Raw genomic sequence first — 17,610 nt, 5'->3', positions numbered from 1 at the left:
GTTTTTGTAAAATTGTGTATCATTTTTTTTTTTTTTTTCCAAAAACAGCCAAATGATGCAGTATGTAAAATAATGTTGTAAACCAACCATCTTTAAAGGAACCTATTATGACCTTTTACAAAGTCTTGATTCCCAGTCTGTCAGTAACACTCTGTTCAGTTCCTGTTTCTATGAAGCCCCTCCTTCCAAAAAGTGTAATGTGCTCTGATTGGTCGGCTAGTCCAGTGTGTTGTGATTGGTCAACCACTTTGAGCATGTTTGGGAAATGTCACGCCCCTTACCATAACCGCGAGTTTGAACAAACTACTAGCACAACTCAACCAGGCCTCGCCCCTTTTTTTGCGTATACCTTGGGTGGGAATTATTTAAATGAGGAATATTGTGACATGTACATTCCCAGAAGAAAACTCAAGACTACAATCGAGGCATTTAAAGGAGTTCAGAGATACAGAATAACTCCCTTTGGAGTGTCTTAGTTTGCAGACCTTTTTTATGCTAAAACAGCAACATTACACACTAAAGAAAGCATAATAGGTCCTCTTTAAGACAATATAAGAATTGTTTATCTTTTAATTGTTCACATAAGCCATAGTTTCCATTGTTTTAGTTAATTTAGTTCACATTTAATTCATGTTAGTTCTATTATGCTTTAGTTCATTACCAGCAGAGTCAACTGGGTGGTTCAGAGTTCAGCGGTGGATTATCTCCATCTGATGCTGGTGGCCATGCGCTGGCTGTTTGAGGAGTATGACATTAACGGGCGCTTCTGCATCAGTATTCACGATGAGGTGCGCTACCTGGTGATGAGCGAAGATCGCTACAGAGCTGCGCTGGCCCTACAGATCACCAACCTGCTCACCAGGTGAAGACCAACCTTTGATTCATGTTATATGCGGCATTATCCTGTGAAGTCCATGCTTGAATATTTATCTCCGTTCTCAGGTGCATGTTCGCATATAAACTGGGAATGATGGATCTGCCGCAGTCAGTGGCTTTTTTCAGTGCGGTGGACATCGATAAGTGCTTACGGAAGGAGGTGACCATGGACTGCGTGACTCCATCCAATCCCACAGGAGTGGAGCGGAGATACGGGTTACTACAAGGTAAGACTAAGCCTTAAAGGATTAGTCCACTTTCAAATAAAATTTTCCTGATAATTTACTGTCCATGTCCTTCTTTCTTCAGTCGAAAAGAAATTAAAGTTTTTGATGAAATCATTCCAGGATTATTCTCCTTATAGTGGACTTCAATGGACTCCAAACGGTTGAAGGTCAAAATTACAGTAACAGTGCAGCTTCAAAGGGCTTTAAACGATATCAGATGAGGAATAAGGGTCTTATCTAGCGAAACGATCGGCCATTTTCTAAAAAAAATACAAATAAACACCAAATGATCGCCTTGCGAGTGCTTCCGCCTTCCGTATTCTTCAAAAAGCTTACGCTGAATGTCCTACACCTTCCCTATTCAACTTACGGAAAAAATGGAACTGGCACTGCGTTCGTTCCATAAGTTGAATAGGGAAGGCGTAGGACATTTAGCTTAAACTTTTTGAAGAATACGGAAGGCGGAATGGCAGAACCACTTGCAAGGCGATCATTTGTGTTTATAAAGCATATAGTTGTATTTTTTTTTTTTTTTTTGAAAATGGCCGATCGTTTCGCTAGATAAGACCCTTATTCCTCATCTGGTATCATTTAAAGCCTTTAGAAACTGCACTGAAACTGTCATTTTGACCTTCAACAGTGGAGTCCATTGAAGTCCACTATAAGGAGAAAAATCCTGGAATGTTTTCATCAAAAACCTTTATTTCTGGAACTGAAGAAAGAAGGACATGGACATCTTGGATGACATGGGGGTGAGTAAATTATTGGGAAAATTTTATTTGAAAGTGGACTAATCCTTTAAAGTGCCCCTATTATGCTGTTTTAAAGGTTTCTAATTTTGTTTTGGACGTCCCCTTCAATAGTTTTACATGCATCCAAAGTAAAAAAAAAAAACACTAAGTTTCTCATAATAATTGAATGATTTATTTTGGAATTCTTTTTCCACAGAAAAAATATCACTTTTATATGACAACATTGTATGGGGAAAAAGTCTAAATATATTTTTAATTCTACAGAAAAGTTGTATAGGTAACATGAGGATGAGCAAATGATGACACTATGTTTGGCTGAACGGTTCCTTAAGAAATTCATTAGATCACATGTGGACATTTGTTTATTAAGATTATAGCAGCATTTTGTGAACATCAATAACTCATTAAGTCTAAATCACTTGTATTAAGACCACAATGCATTCATTTAGCAAGATTAAGGCAGGTATTCTTTAAATATTGTCGATGTGCTACCGTGAACAAAGTGTTTTTATATCAACAGGTGAGGCGTTGGACATTTATCAGATTATAAAGATCACCAAAGGGTCTTTTGCCAAACAACTACAACAAGCTGCAAAGTTAAAGTAATATCTGTGGCATGAAAAGAATAAATGCAGGCCATGCGGACCGTCTCAACACATTAATGGCCAGCCCTAGTGTGAACTCAAAAAAGGGTGGTGTTCTCCGTTGAAATGAATGGACGGGGGTGAAAAAAGTGCAAAAGAAGGACTGAACGCATTTTTCACTGCTTCCTCCTCTTTTTCTTTGGTGCTTGATTTTCCTCTGAAGGCTGAGAAGCTTCAGTCTAAGGAAAGAAAGACACCATTGAAGATTAAGAAACCAATCCCAGAGTTCTGTTGGAGAAAGAACATGTTTAAACAAAGACAAACCTGTTGGCTTTCATCCTGCTGCTGTTCCTGTAGTGCAGCGTCCAGAGTGGCTGCGTTGATTCGGAAGTCTCTGGAAGTGCTCAGCTTCATATACTGCATCAGATTGACCTGTGTATAGACATTCACAGATGTGCCTCAGTGTTTCAGAGGTTTTTGTTATTGTATTTATGATTTATGGGCAAAAACTTAAGAGATTTTACCTTGGATTTCTTGGAGAGAAGAATGAGAAACTTCTCATACTGTTCAATGTTGAAAATGAGGTTCGGGATGGCTTTGGTCTCACGAAGAACTTTAGCCTGAAATCAAATCAGATGTACAAAACATTTAAGTAGACGTTGCACTCCAAGGCCTAAATTGTTACCAAAATATTTGTATTAAAATAACTTGTTTTTCAGTCTCAGGTAATAAATTTAAATAGTTCTCACTGAAGCAGCTGCTACTGCCTCATCTTCTTTTTTCTTCTTCTTCAACTTTTCCAGGCCTCCAGCCGTCAGCTCTCCGCTCTGTACAAGGAAACATTTAATAATATGTTTAGACACTGTGGTGAAGGTTAAAAAACATCAAACAGAAAGAAAATTTACCATTTATAGGCACATACCTGTACATATGTGATGAAACAGTAACACTGAGGAGTGAGATGAGACCCTGACAGCTTCACCTGAACACATGAGATGTTTGTGAGTTTATTTAGTAATATAAGTCTCTGGTGTCCTCAGAATGTGTCTGTGAAGTTTTAGCCCAAAATATCCCACAGATCATTTATTATAGTTTGTCAAATTTGCCCATTTTGGTGTGAGCAAAAACACACCATTTTTGTGTGTGTCCCTTTAAATGCAAATGAGCTGCTGCTCCCGCCCCCTTTCCAGAAGAGGGCAGAGCTTTAACAGCTCGTGCCTCGGTTGCTCAACAACAACAAAGCTGGAGAATCTCACGCAGCCAAAATGAGGATTGTCAGTAACGGTGTTCAGCCTTACATTGTTCAAACCGGAGTCGGACACTGATGGAGAGACTCAGGAAGAAGTTACAACTTTTAAAATGAAACTGGACATTTCTGAATGGTTAGTGGATAAATTTATGTAGTTGCTGTGGAGTTGATTCAACTCATCGACTAGCATGTGCCGTCATGTTAATCTTTTGTGCAAATCCAGCGTTGAATTTACTCTCGTTTGTGAAGCAATCCGGCGTAAAATGACAGCAACACTACTACAACTCTTCCTCTTCTTTAAAGCAGCCCAATATGGCCTCGCCCCCTTTGTTGCGTGTTCCTGGGGGCGGGGTTTATGTAAATTTTAGGGTTCGTGATGTCACTAACCCGGGAAGAAGCTCGTTGTAGTCCTTAAACAGCGAATTCTTTAAAAGAAAATATTTCGCCTTGCATTGAACTTTGAGTGTCGTAACTTTGCAGATGTTGTTTATGGTCAAACAGCAACATTACACACTAAATAAAGTTGAAAAAGTGAAATCATAATCAAGGACCCTTTTAAGAAAATAATAGCATTTCGGTTAAATGACAGTTTAGGATGTCACAGGTTGAATCTGGATCTACAAAAAAAAAAAAAAAAAACGGCTTAAATATTATTTTTATCTCACTGTGTTTTAGTTATGTTAAAGATTTTTAATCTACTTGGTAATAATGGCTGTTTGGACCAAATGATGGTTCCTTTGGTATGAAATTGTTAAAAGGTTTGTTTTATCCCAAATCAAAAGGTATAAACATTGACAGAAAGAGAAAATTTTACATCTTTGCAACATTTCAAGATAAATGTTGTAACTGTCATAATTGTCGGCAAGATTTTTTAAATGTATCAAAAAAGTCTCTTATGCTCACCTAGGCTGTATTTATTTGATCAAAAATACTGTAAAAACAGTAATATTGTAAAATATTATTACAATTTAAAATACTGTTTTCTATTTGAATACATTTTGAAATGTAATTTATTCCTGTGATCAAAGCTGAATTTTCAGCATCATTACTCCAGTCTTCAGTGTCACATGATCCTTCAGAAATCATTCTAATATGCTGATTTGCTGCTCAAGAAACATTTATTATTATCATCAGTATCTAATTTCAGTGGTTTAATCCACTTGAAATCAGATTCAGGATTTAAACAGACTCATCATATGATACAGATCATTTCAATATCACACTTAAACGGTTTATTTCTTGCCACCCTCTGTAACTCTAAACAATCTTACCAGTTTCTCCACACGTGCAGGGAGCTGGCCAGGTTGGGTCGCACACAGCTGAATATACTGAAAAATAAAATAAAGAAGTGTTTTTTTTTATTATTACTTTAATTTTATGTGCAGCACTTTTACTTTTTTGTGTGAAGTTCTTGAGCTGTAAAGATTCCCCAGACCATAATAAAGATTATGAATCATATTAGTCGTAAATCAGGAAGAGGCTCACATATTTGGTAAGTGTGGTGAGGATGCTGTAGGTTCGGCTGAGCTCTCGCATTAGGGTGTCCGTGCAGGGCCCCGTGGGCAGAGCGGTCTGAACCAGCTCATGCAGAGCTGTCAACAGCGTGCCTAACTGAATCGTGACGGCCTTCTCGATCGGATCCTGCTGGCCCAGTGGCTGCTGGGTATTTCCTAATGCACATACAGGAAGTTAATGCTCTTTATCCTATATCAGGGGTGTCTAGTTTAGCTCTAACCCCAATTAAACATACCTGAACCAGCTAGTCAAGTGCTGGATTTGGAACCAGGTACTAGCATACTACTCTTACTATTGTTACTATATCGGTATATGCTAGTATGCCATTCAGCATTTCAGCAACTGTCTTACTAAGCATACTAGAAACTTCCAAGCTGGTGTGTTAAGATAAGATGGAGATAAACTCTGCAGGACAGTGGCCCTCCAGGAGCACTCCTGTCCTAGATTAGAGAAATCCAGTCCTGGAAGGCTATAATCCTGATTAAACACACCTGAGCAAGCTAATTAAGGTCTTCAGGATTGCAAGCAACTTGGTGTGTTGGAAGCCTTACAGGAAAAATATAGATGATTTTTGGTGCGTTTTACCTGAAATGGTTCTGTCTGAGCTTATCTGGCCTTTCTTCTTGGCGATCAACCAGTCTACTTCATCCAACACCTTTCCAACCTGAGACAAGACTAGAAGCTGGGAAGGAAAAAGGCAGATGTGCTCTTTTAACAGGTATGAAGATTTAAAACTTTGTTTCTGAAGTGTGTCCGTTCTTACCGTGGTGGATGCAGCTGTTTTCATGCTGATGATGGCAAAATGAGACTGTTTCTCCACCTCCACGTCCTGTTCAGAAACAGAGATAACTGTTCTAGTGACGTAAGATCAAATGTAAAGTCTTTTGTCAGTTGTTTTCCTGCACAATTTTGCTGTCTTGAGAAAGACCTGAGCACACTAGAGAGATTTCATTCGTTTTAAAAGAGACAACAGTACCTGGTCGATGTCTCCCAGCTGGCTGTGTATGTCCTGGCACATCTCCCAGAGCAGAGACACTGGGCTTTTATGCAGGACATGTAGGTTGAACAGCAGGGACAGCAAGCCCTTAGTGAGAGAGATGTCCTCTGAAAGAGAGAATATGGTGAAAGAAGGGTTGGGGATACAAAATTAAGCAGCAATGTGGATATTGTGACAATTTTAACAGGCTTTTATTTGATCATCACATTTCCTGAAGACTGCGTTATTAGACAATTCTCTCATTGGTTCCATCAAAACTCTGATTCAAAATCCATTTGTTTACATACGTTTGAGTCATTTTTCATATATTAAAATTATTTTAGTAAGTATACTGTTGTATTGTACAAAATTGTTCTTTTGCTATAAAAAGATTTTTTCTCAAATGCATACATTTTGAAAGAGATATCATTTTTTTTTCATTCTTGTGACAATATAAATGCAGAGATACATGTTAGATCCCTAATGGTTTGAAAGCATCCCATCTGCCCCTAATGTTTCCTCTTTGTCTCTGAACATGAATCACTTACCGAAGTTGGTTTCCTTACAAATTTTCACAGTCCAGGTGAGCATTTGCATAAACTGCACATAAAAACAAAAAGAAAATGTATTGAGATTCCTGACCGCCAATACTGCCATAGCAAGAGTGTTTTGAAGAGTTACCTGCTGAGAGGAAGGATTGAGCTGTCGTGACAGAACGCTGAGGATGCTGACCAATAACTGAGCTTCTTTACTGTTGAACTCCTCCTCTCCCCCGCTGAGCTGGTTCATCAACGCTCGCTGGACAGAAAAGATCAGCTTACAACACCTGCTGGAGTGTTTTGTCTCTAACTTTCTCTTACGGTTAATATGGACGGATTTAGCAGAGCAAATGTAACGTTATGATCATTCTGGGTTTGAAAGGGAAGCTGGTACCTGAAACTGGCGGATGTAGAAAGCCGTTTGCGCCGTCAGATCAGAACCCTCGCCCTCTGCCTCTCCCTCTGCTTCCCCTGAAACATCTTTAAGACAGATTATTTTCATTAAAACACCAGAAACATACAAAACTGTTATTCAGAAGTCACAGGAACGCTAAGACACCCACCGAGAGAAGACAGGAAGTTGCTCATGCGTGTCGGGTATCGCTGTAGCACTGTGGTGAAGACTCGCAGCAGACCCTCCAGACATAGTAACGATACACTCTGGCCCTTCTCCTTCTTCCCAGCATCCTCCACGGTGGACGGCACGTTGGTGTAGCGCCACATTAGCACACTGCATGCAGGGAAACCAGAAATTAAGAAATTCAGCTTCTTTCAAGCACTAAACACATTAAGCTTTTATGAGGTATTTAAAGTCACTATGAAATCAAAATGGATGATTCTTAGTTTTTATGGAATTTCGCAGTATTTATTACAAATAATTTATCTGTTCACTTCTTTTTTTTTTTTTTTTTTAAATTCTCTTCTCTAATGACGTATTTACTGGCGCGAGGGCGGGACAACCTGTCACTCACATGAGACCGACCAATAGCAAACCACAACCATCCAATCAATTCCAGATGGACAAAATCAAGTCCCGCCCTACATTCTTTCTTGTTCAAGAAGTCGTTTCACTCGGATATACATCACAATAAGGAAGAAAAGACTATCACAACATCCCTTTCAATGCCAACTTTAACAAATGTTTCTTTTTTTGGGGTTCAAAATTTACTCACCCTCATGTCATCCAAGATGTTTTTCTTTCTTTCTTCAGTCGAAAAGAAATTAAGGTTTTTGAGGAAAACATTCCAGGATTTTTGTCCATATAGTGGATTTCAACAGGGACCAATGGGTTAAAGGTCCAAACTGCAGTTTAAATGCAGCTTCATGATCCCAGCCGAGGAATAAGGGTCTTATCTAGCGAAACGATCAGTCATTTTCTAAAAAAAATAAAATAAAAATGTATACACTTTAACCACAAATGCTCATCTTGCACTGCTCCACGCATTACGTAATCACGTTGGAAAGGTCACGCGTGACGTAAGCAGAAGTACCGAGGAAGTGTTTACAAAGTGAACATGCAAAGACTAAGTCAAACACCCTTCACAAAAAAAGGTAAAACGATGTCGGTTGATTTTGAAGTTGGAGGAGAAAATGAGATGGGAGTTTTCACTCTACCTTCTGCCTACGTCACACGTGACCTTTCCAATGTGATTACGTAATGCGTGGCGCAGAGCAGTGCAAGATGAGCATTTGTGGTTAAAAAGTATATACATTTTTATTTTTTTTAGAAAATGACCGATCGTTTCACTAGATAAGACCCTTATTCCTCATCTGGGATCGTGTAGAGCCCTTTGAAGCTGCACTGAAACTGTAATTTGGAGCTTCAACCCGTTGGTCCCCATTGATGTCCATTATATGGAGAAAAATCCTGGAATGTTTTCCTCAAAAACCTTAATTTCTTTTCGACTGAAGAAAGAAAGACATGAACATCTTGGATGACATGGGGGTGAGTAAATAATCAGGAAATTTTAATTCTGAAGTGAACTAATCCTTTAAGACCAGTTGTTTCCATAATAAAATGTGTTGCCCAATCACCTGGTGATGTCACAGAGGTGGCGGAAGGTCTTGTCAGGGCTCTGTCCCTCCGGTCCGTCTGTGTGTCCGGTCTCCTCAGCTGCTGGATCTTCTGCAGGGCCACGCTCACACAGTACCGCAGGAAGTCTCCACTGGAACGCAACACAGACAGGCTCTCCTCACGGCTTTGAGTGCTGTCTCTAAAATAAATAATACTTTTATTCAGCAAGGACGCATTAAATTGTTCAAAAGTGACAAAGACATTTATAACATTACAAAACTACCTGAAGAGAGCAGTGAGTAACATGGAGATGAATCCTAGAGACAGCAGGCTGCGAGGGGTTTTGCTGGAGGACGTGGAGCGGCCCTTCCCTGCCCGCTCCCTCAGGATCTCAGACACCTTATGATACCGCTTGAACAGCTCCAGAATGTCCTCAAAATGGTTCTTACTGCTCAGCATGTGCACCATAGAATATGTTAAACACATCTAGCATGTTTTAAAAGTATTTAAAAGTATTCAGAAACGAGGCTTTCACAAACACACACTTGTAATTAGCAGTGATGAAGTTGTACTCCATGAGAACCTCGTTCAGACCCATCACCAACACAGCGTAGATGCTGTTCTTTACTCCAACACTGGAACTCGTTGAAAATTCAGCACACTTATCCTGAGACGCATGAAAATGAAAACATGAAAACGGCAAAAATGTGGTTCTGTTTAATGTTTTTGTGTACTTTTTTTTTTTTTCCAGGATTCTTTGATGAATATAAAGTTCAAAATAATGAATTTATTTGTAATTGAAATTTTTGTAACATTATAAATGTCCTTACTGTCACTTTTGATCAATTTAATGCATCCTTGCTGAATAAATGCTATTATCTAAGTAAATAATTTTAATTGTTTGACATTTTCAGCTGTATTAGACATTATTATGACGTACCAACTCAAAATCCTCCAGTTCGCTTTTAATCATGCGCTTCGTTATGCTTTCTAGTATAGCGTGCAGTTCACTTTGGACTCCACCCTCCTCATCTTCATCATCATCATCATCATCATCATCGCTCACACTGCAACCTGACTGTACATTCTGGTTCCACAGCAGGCAGTGAACCGTGCAGCAGAGCAAGTGGGCCTGGAGAAACATACATGACCTGAATTCTCATACATGTTTAAGTGCAGCGCATCGACGTGATTGAGGCATGGCATCAGTACCAGAGGCTCCTGGAGGAACACCTGATCTCCATGTGCGCTGATACAGGACTCCAGCTTCAGAGGTGGAAGCAGATCTTGCTCAGGTTCAAAGTATCGCTTCAACTGGTAAACACAATTGGATCAGTACATAAGAAGGAAGGCATAAGAGCTTGATTTAATAAAGGATGATACACACTTGTGACAGGAGGGTCTGCATGATGGAACTTGCAAGCTGAGAGTTACGACGAAGGACATCGTGGAAACCCTTTAAAATCAAACAAATCACTTTCTCAGTACAGCACAGATGTCAAACGGTGAGGATCACTCAATATTCTTGCACTCCTTTATTTGTAAATGGGAAATGAGAAGGTCAGACCTCATAAAGCATGAGCCGGACGTCAGCCTGCTGGTTGAGGCACCGCCGTAGACTGCTCAGGATCTCCAGGCAGAAGGCTTCATTAGCAGCAGTGTTGTAGCGCGAGTGGACGTCCGCCTGGACCTGCAATGGGAATCAGTTACGGTCACACAGTTAGAGGATTCTTAAACCGGATTGGCAGGTGTTGAAGCGACGTCACAATGTAGTAGCATTATGTAGACCAATAGAAAGCTTCCCGAGGGGGGAATTCAGGGGTGTTAATAGTGTATAGCAAAGGTACCACCGTCATGTCACAACTTAGCACTATTGGAACATATTCAAATGACTTACAGATAGAAATAAATTTAGACTTTTTTATTATTGGCTGCTTGTTGTTGCATCACCACAAACTAGCATGCTTACTATTAATGATAATTAAAATTCAAATTAAATGATATGAATCTAATTTTATAATGCAATTCAAAATGTGTTTTTCCCTCCCGGTTTCCTGTGCTTGCCAGCAAGCTTCTCTTTTGTTGACAAAAGCCACCATTTTGATTTTTTTTTTTTTTCAATTAATCATGCAGCCCTACCTACAACTACATTCAATAATTTTAAAGGCAACAAGTGAATTTAGGCATCACAACATTATGTACACTATGAAAAATAGAGATTCATTTTGAGATTTGCAAAATATTGCATTTAACAGTATTATTAATAATTTATTAGTGTTTGAAAAGATTAACTTCTAAATGAGCGTTAGATGAATATATGTGAATAAAAGCCTAAATTAAATCTGTTCATCATATAAAGCGATCAAATCTCTTCAGAAAGTTTGGACTAAAACACTCAATTCATATGGATTAGTTTTACGATCATTTTGAAGCATTAAAGTGGTAGTTGCGTAGCTGTCAATGGAGGGACAGAAAGCTCTCAGATTTCATCAAAAATATCTTATTTTGTGTTCCAAAGATGAACGAAAGTCTTACGGGTGTGGAATAACATGAGGGTGAGTAATTAATGACAGAAATTTTATTTTTGGGTGAACTAACCCTTTAAGCAGATGTTTATACTTTACCTGGCTGGATGTAATGGCCTGACTGGCCTGGCTGGAAGCTAGACTGCCCAGAATACGGAAGTTCTTCAGTAGCAACAGGAAGCCCGCCACTGCTGACTTCCTGCCATCTAAATGACTTCAGAGAGAAGAAGATCCATTAGTACTTTAAGTCATCGTTTAACACAGAGGAAAATACATCTGGATGTGCGGACGTTCCTTACTGTACCTGGAGAACATGGCCTTCCGGAGGACCAGGATCAGGGCATCCTTCATAGACATGCTCACTTTGAGCAGGGGCTGAGCAGAGGAAACATTAAACGCATCACACAGCTGATCAAGTGACTACAATGGAGGTGTTTCAGCGAGTTGAGAAACAGTACGCATTGATATAGAGAATCACTCCGTTTCAAGTGACTTTGTAACTTCACAGACCTTTTTTATGCTCAAACAGCAACATTACACACTAAACAAAGCTGAAAATATAAAAAAGCATTACTTTAATGTCATGTAGATTGAGATGTTACCTGCACAGCTTTGAGGAGCCCCTGTACAGTGCTGAGAGGCAAGTATGAGAGCTGGTCAAATGTTTCTGTGACCTTAGAGGAAGATTCCAAGAGGATCATGGGAGCAGACATCACAATGCTGGAAAGAAGGTCTGTGGCAGTGATAAAGACAAGAAGAACAAAAAATTTAGATATAAATGAAACCTTCATTAGCAAGCTTGAATTAAAAATCTGCAAAAAGACAACTCCTAACCAATGAAATGGGTGACAGGTGAGGCTGTTTTAGTCACCAATCGGTTCAAGACTTGTTCTAGGATCTCTCCTCTTATTGGTTCATGCATCTGTACAAAAAGAAAACACAAAGGCTCAGCTTCTTGTCACATATTTGCAATAAATGGAGCATGATTTATGTATTACAAGTGGAAAACTATACTGTGCCTTGAAGCTCTCAAGAAGAACTTGTCCACCAAGTCGACACGCTTGCTGGTTTGGCGTTTTAGTGGTGGATGTTCCTTCTGTGACCTTCCCAAATGCTCCAGCTTTAGGCCCAAATGAGTCCATAAGTATAAATCCCAGTTGCACCAGACCTTGAGTGACATGATCCCAGCCAAACACACTGTAGATGACACATAACTTCACACTGAACAATACTACAAAATAAATGAAGGAACAAAAAAAGCACTGCAGTTTAACCAGACCTGTTTTTGACGGTGTCCAGAATCATGTTGGAGACGCTGTTACACTGAGGCAGCAGTTCCTGCAGAAACTTCGAGCTGTGCTGAATTTGATCATCTTTAAAGTTCTTTGTGATGGCACTCTTCAGGAACTCAAATACCTAAGCATTATGGGTAATATTAAAGGGATAGTTTACCCAAAAATGAAAATGATCCCATGATTTACTCACCCTCAAGCCATCCTAGGTGTATATGATCTTCTTTCAGACAAACACAATCAGAGATATATTTAAAAATATGCAAGCTTTATAATGATAATGAATGGGGGACGCAATTTTGAAGCCACCCCCCTCCAAAAAATGCATCCATCCATGAAAAAATATCCATTTTTTTTTGCTACATCACCCAGCTCTACTTGGTAGACAGCTCACTAGGAAGAATGAATCCCAGACGTACCTGCTCCTCGTACCGTTGGATGCGAGCCACAGAGAGCAGCAGAGCGATACTGAAAGGACACAATGGATCACTCTGGGCCACCTACACAGGAAGACAACCAGCTAGCACTCACAGATGCTCAAAGAAAAGGTTATGTGGGTAATTATTCATGAGGCAGGCAGACGTTCACCTTGAGGTTTTTAAAAAACTCCCTGCCGAGCTCATGGTCAAGACGAATGGCAAACACTATGTGGAGGATGACGGTTCCCTCTACGTGTCGCAGCTGATCCTGAGGGATGGTCTGCACCTCCACATCTTTACTCCTAACACAGATACATAGATAAAAATGACCGGTCAAAATAAACAAAACCATTTGATCAAGTTGGATACTCACTCTGCATTTCTCTGCTCCTCTTTCTGAAGTTGGTCTTGCTTCTTGAAGTAACTGATGATTCCCTCTAAAACCAACTTCTTACAGCCCTGTTGATGAAAAAATAAGAATCTGACCATATAGACACACTGTTTAAAGTGCTTTTAAAACATATAAACTGATGTCAGACCTTGGCAGACAGCAGCAGCAGCTGATAGACCAGAGGTGGGATCTCCTGTAGATCCAACTTGAGGAACATCCGTAGAATCTTCTCAATCAAAAATTGAAGCTCCTCAGCAGATAACGGAACATCCCTGACACAAAAAACATGGTGTTTTTTGTGTGTGTGTTCAAGACACAAAGTTGACAACTAGCCAGTAAATGTTTCGACATACCTGAACATAGTCGTAAGGTGTATCACACACTGTGGATCCCATCTGCGTGAATTGGAGATATGTTACTAAAATGTTGGTGCAGTATAGTTTATAGATTGAAAATTGTCTGCTTTTTGTGTTCTGATTTTACTTGGACAGCACCGTCACTTCATTTCTTGATTGTCTTTATGGATTATTTATCGAAAAACAATATTAAAGCACTTAAAATGCTGATTTCACCTGCTAGAGCAAAGACTGTTGATCAGCTGCTTCTTGTATTCATCTCCACTCAGCTCACCTGAAGTAAAAGAAAAAGTAAATGTGTATGTACACTACTATGTAATAACATCAAATAAAAATAGTAATATAGAAGAGTCAACATCCTTCAGAAATCATTCTAAAAAGCTGATTTGGTGCTTAAGAAATATTTTCTTATTAGTGTTGAAAACCGTGCTTAATATTTTTGTGGAGACCGTGAAAAGAACAGCATTAATTTTAAATATTTTGTAATATAAATGTCTTTGCTGTCACTTTTAATCAATATGTATTTGCTTAATAAAAGTATTAAAAAAATCTTACTGTCCTCAAACTTTTGAACAGTAGTGTACATACATTTTGTGAAAAATGAAAAGCTCAAAAACAAAAGAAATTAAAGCCAAAAAAGATCTTATCATTTAACATTTTTGAACAGATATAACTGTTGTTTTTGTTTGACTCTACAGAGTTATTTCCTTTTTTAACAGAAGTTTGGGCTTAGCAAATATCAGCTTACCTTCCCCATAAGCCAATGTTTCTGTAGCGGCAAGAGCTGTTAGGATTGTAGGGAAAAGTTCCAGCGATCTGCCACTGTTCATCTCACCCACTTTGATGGCATCCACATATAGAGATGCTAACGTGGCTAATGCGTGACCGGGTAGACTGTGTGTCTATGGCACAGAAGAAAAATCCATATTATACAGGTATAGTATTAAAGTCAATAACTCTTATTTTTATGGAATATAGCAGTATTTATTATTAATAGTTTATCTGTGCACATCATTTTTGTTTTTTTAATTCATGTGCCCTTGTAATCATTAAAGGGTTAGTTCACCCAAAAATGAAAATTCTGTCATTAATTACTCACCCTCGTGCTGTTTTACACCCGTAAGACCTTCGTTGATCTTCGGAATGCAAATTAAGATATTTTTGTTTAAATCCGATGGCTCCGTGAGGCCTACATAGGGAGCAATGACATTTCCTCTCTCAAGATCCATTAATGTACTAAAGGAAGATTCGGAGCGTAATGAATCAGCGTGTCGAATCATGAAACTGCTGAAATCATGTGACTTTGTCGCTCCGAACTGCGGATTCGACACGCTGATTCATTATGCTCCGAAGCTTCCTGAAGCAGTGTTTTGATATCGGCCATCACTAAATAATTCGTTATTTTGTTTTTTTTGGTGCACCAAAAATATTCTCGTCGCTTTATAATATTAATACTGAACCACAGTACTCACATGAACTGATTTAAATATGTTTTTAGTACCTTTATGGATCTTGAGAGAGGAAATGTCATTGCTCCCTATGTAGGCCTCATGGAGCCATCGGATTTAAACAAAAATATCTTAATTTGTGTTCCGAAGATCAACGAAGGTCTTACAGGTGTAAAACGGCACGAGGGTGAGTAATTAATGACAGAATTTTCATTTTTGGGTGAACTAACCCTTTAATTAGAATAACTTCTCCTCCCTCTTGCAGCAAAATCTCTTCTCTGATAACGTGTTTACTGGCATGAGGGCGGGACAACCTGTCACTCACATGAGAACGACCAATAGCAAACCACAACCATCCAATCAGTTGCCAATTATCAAATTCAAGTCCCGCCCTACATTTTTTTCTTGTTCGAGAAGCCTTTTTCTCGGATATACGTCACAACAGGGAAAAAAAATTCATAGTCAAGTTCAGGTTTGTGAAGTTTGAACCATCAAATATTCATTATCTACAAATAATAACATTTATAATCTAGAAAACACTTTATTTATAAGTTCAGTCCCATCGATCTCCCCATATTGGGTTTGAACCTTCAACCTACTGTTACCAGCCAAGACCTTTAACGACTACGTCACTATTAATTTGTGTACAACGGTATGGTAAGCAAGTCACCTCCAACATCAGAAGCCCAATGATATCTGACGCCACTTCTGTCTGCAGGTCTCCAGATTCACACAGTGGAATACAGTGCTTGTACACAAGCAGTCTTCGGTTAGCGCCATGTGATACACTTACCGGTGAACCTAACATCACACACAAACACAATTTGACATTTAGCACTTCTTGATGAAGCAGCACAGAGTCATTTTTAGTTTATGGTTCTTTACACTGACACCTATTAGACATGGATGAAACATTATGCGAAAGAAAATGTTTTTGTTTGATGATACCAGCGTTATTTTGAGTATTATTGAGAGATTATTGATTCTCCAGGTTTATTTTAATTTTAATTTATTTTAATACACCAAGATAAACTAAATAAAACTAAAAAATGTTGCCTTGGCAGCTAACTGAAATAAAATAAGTTATTTCAGTTAACATCCATTTTATTTCAAGTAATGAAAATGTTTTTAATGGTTTTAGTTAACTATAATATCCCTGGATGATACCATTGTAGAAATACCCTATTCACAGGTGTATTTGGTACTTTAAAATTAAATCAAATGAACACTGTCATTACCTTTAAATATGGCTTTGATCAGGACGCCTGTATCCTTCCCTTTCAGAGCACTATTAGTAAGCATGGTGGTGAGCTGTAGAGGGACAAAAAACACATTTGAAAGTCATCTGCACATAATTGAAAGCTGATGCCTTGTACATAACATGATTAGAGACTAATATTCACTACAGTACACAGAAACACAAACCTGATCATCAGACAATAAAGTGAGATGCTTCTGTAGCTCATCTACACCATCACTCTCCGATAACGATATGATCTTATCCACAGTAACCTTCATCTTGGACATCTATGTGCCCGGACCTGTGAGGATAAGGTCACATAAACACATAAACAAGAGGAACACAACATCCTAAAAAAAGAGAATTTGATCTGCATAATTTCTGCATTTATGGCATTTTTTTGCCCTTTTTGGAGCTTCACATTTCATAATCACTATGAACTGCCATTGTATCTCTGCAAAAAGTATTTTCTTTTTGTGTTCTACTGAAAACTATCAGCCTACAAGAGAGAACAAATATGAGAAAATGCATTTTTAGGGCGAATTATTCCTTAATATTCTCTGCTTACTATAACGTTAGTTATTTGGCGGTTCAGGGACGTTATAACCTATAAAAAATACTAATAATAACCATTTATAATGTGAAAAGAATAACTCAACGGTGCAAGAACACGGTTATTTATGAAGCAACTCATGCTTTTATTACATATGCACACATACATTCATTCATACATACATACCTGTTCATTATAATTAGTGAATGTAAAATATTAAAATATGTAACAGGCTTCTTTGTGTAAGCAAAAATAGTCATATCAATAGAATATCAGTAAGATATCTCGTTGGCTAACACAGCAAATATGAATATGGAAAAAAAAAGTCATTATCGTTGTGTTTTAAAAGCGATATTTGGATTAGGACAACCTAATAGAAATAAAATCAATAAGAAAATAAGCAAGGAAAACAGAACATCAACTGTCAGATTCGCATTTAATAAAACAGACATTTTGAAATCTGAACGTTTAAACGCGTGAAGTGTATAGACTAACTTTACAGTGTAAACACTTGCCTTGTTAAGCGAATTTTATGTAGGATTTGTTTATAAATGTTCTTTTTCAGAAGCACTGTTGCGTGATAGCCTTTTGCAGTCGGTAACCCGTTACCTTGTTTAATAACAACCGAAACTCCCGCCAGTATGTGCATGAAAC

The 17,610-nt window shown here is 38.5% G+C and overlaps 2 protein-coding genes across 4 annotated transcripts in view; one reads left to right on the top strand and one right to left on the bottom strand.

Annotated features, from left to right (window-relative positions):
- polg (polymerase (DNA directed), gamma) overlaps positions 1 to 3,192 on the top strand; it is a 17,637-nt gene extending 14,445 nt beyond the window's left edge. For all 3 annotated transcript variants that reach the window (XM_051884501.1, XM_051884500.1, XM_051884499.1), the window contains exons 21-23: positions 654 to 862; positions 943 to 1,103; positions 2,376 to 3,192. In XM_051884501.1, coding sequence (XP_051740461.1) covers positions 654 to 862; positions 943 to 1,103; positions 2,376 to 2,461 — 456 coding nt within the window. In that variant the 3' untranslated portion in view covers positions 2,462 to 3,192. The remainder of the gene's footprint in view (positions 1 to 653; positions 863 to 942; positions 1,104 to 2,375) is intronic.
- On the bottom strand, positions 2,005 to 17,610 carry fanci (FA complementation group I). The gene is given in 39 exon segments (XM_051884498.1): positions 2,005 to 2,678; positions 2,764 to 2,871; positions 2,964 to 3,059; positions 3,189 to 3,266; positions 3,362 to 3,421; positions 4,960 to 5,016; positions 5,174 to 5,358; positions 5,789 to 5,885; positions 5,967 to 6,032; positions 6,180 to 6,307; positions 6,728 to 6,779; positions 6,861 to 6,977; positions 7,113 to 7,198; positions 7,282 to 7,448; positions 8,753 to 8,831; positions 8,834 to 8,931; positions 9,016 to 9,180; positions 9,278 to 9,399; positions 9,673 to 9,864; positions 9,945 to 10,046; positions 10,120 to 10,188; positions 10,300 to 10,422; positions 11,357 to 11,471; positions 11,562 to 11,632; positions 11,860 to 11,990; positions 12,092 to 12,179; positions 12,277 to 12,454; positions 12,537 to 12,673; positions 12,969 to 13,049; positions 13,138 to 13,270; positions 13,342 to 13,427; positions 13,508 to 13,631; positions 13,713 to 13,754; positions 13,932 to 13,989; positions 14,464 to 14,617; positions 15,834 to 15,964; positions 16,402 to 16,474; positions 16,589 to 16,704; positions 17,472 to 17,610. Coding segments are annotated over 38 exon segments (4,014 nt in total). The 5' UTR covers positions 16,691 to 16,704; positions 17,472 to 17,610; the 3' UTR covers positions 2,005 to 2,615.

The sequence above is a fragment of the Ctenopharyngodon idella genome, chromosome 24 (genome assembly GCF_019924925.1).
Source record: "Ctenopharyngodon idella isolate HZGC_01 chromosome 24, HZGC01, whole genome shotgun sequence".
NCBI classification, from domain to species: domain Eukaryota; kingdom Metazoa; phylum Chordata; class Actinopteri; order Cypriniformes; family Xenocyprididae; genus Ctenopharyngodon; species Ctenopharyngodon idella.
Note: the sequence above shows the minus strand (reverse complement) of the source record. Positions and strands in the feature narration are given on the sequence as shown.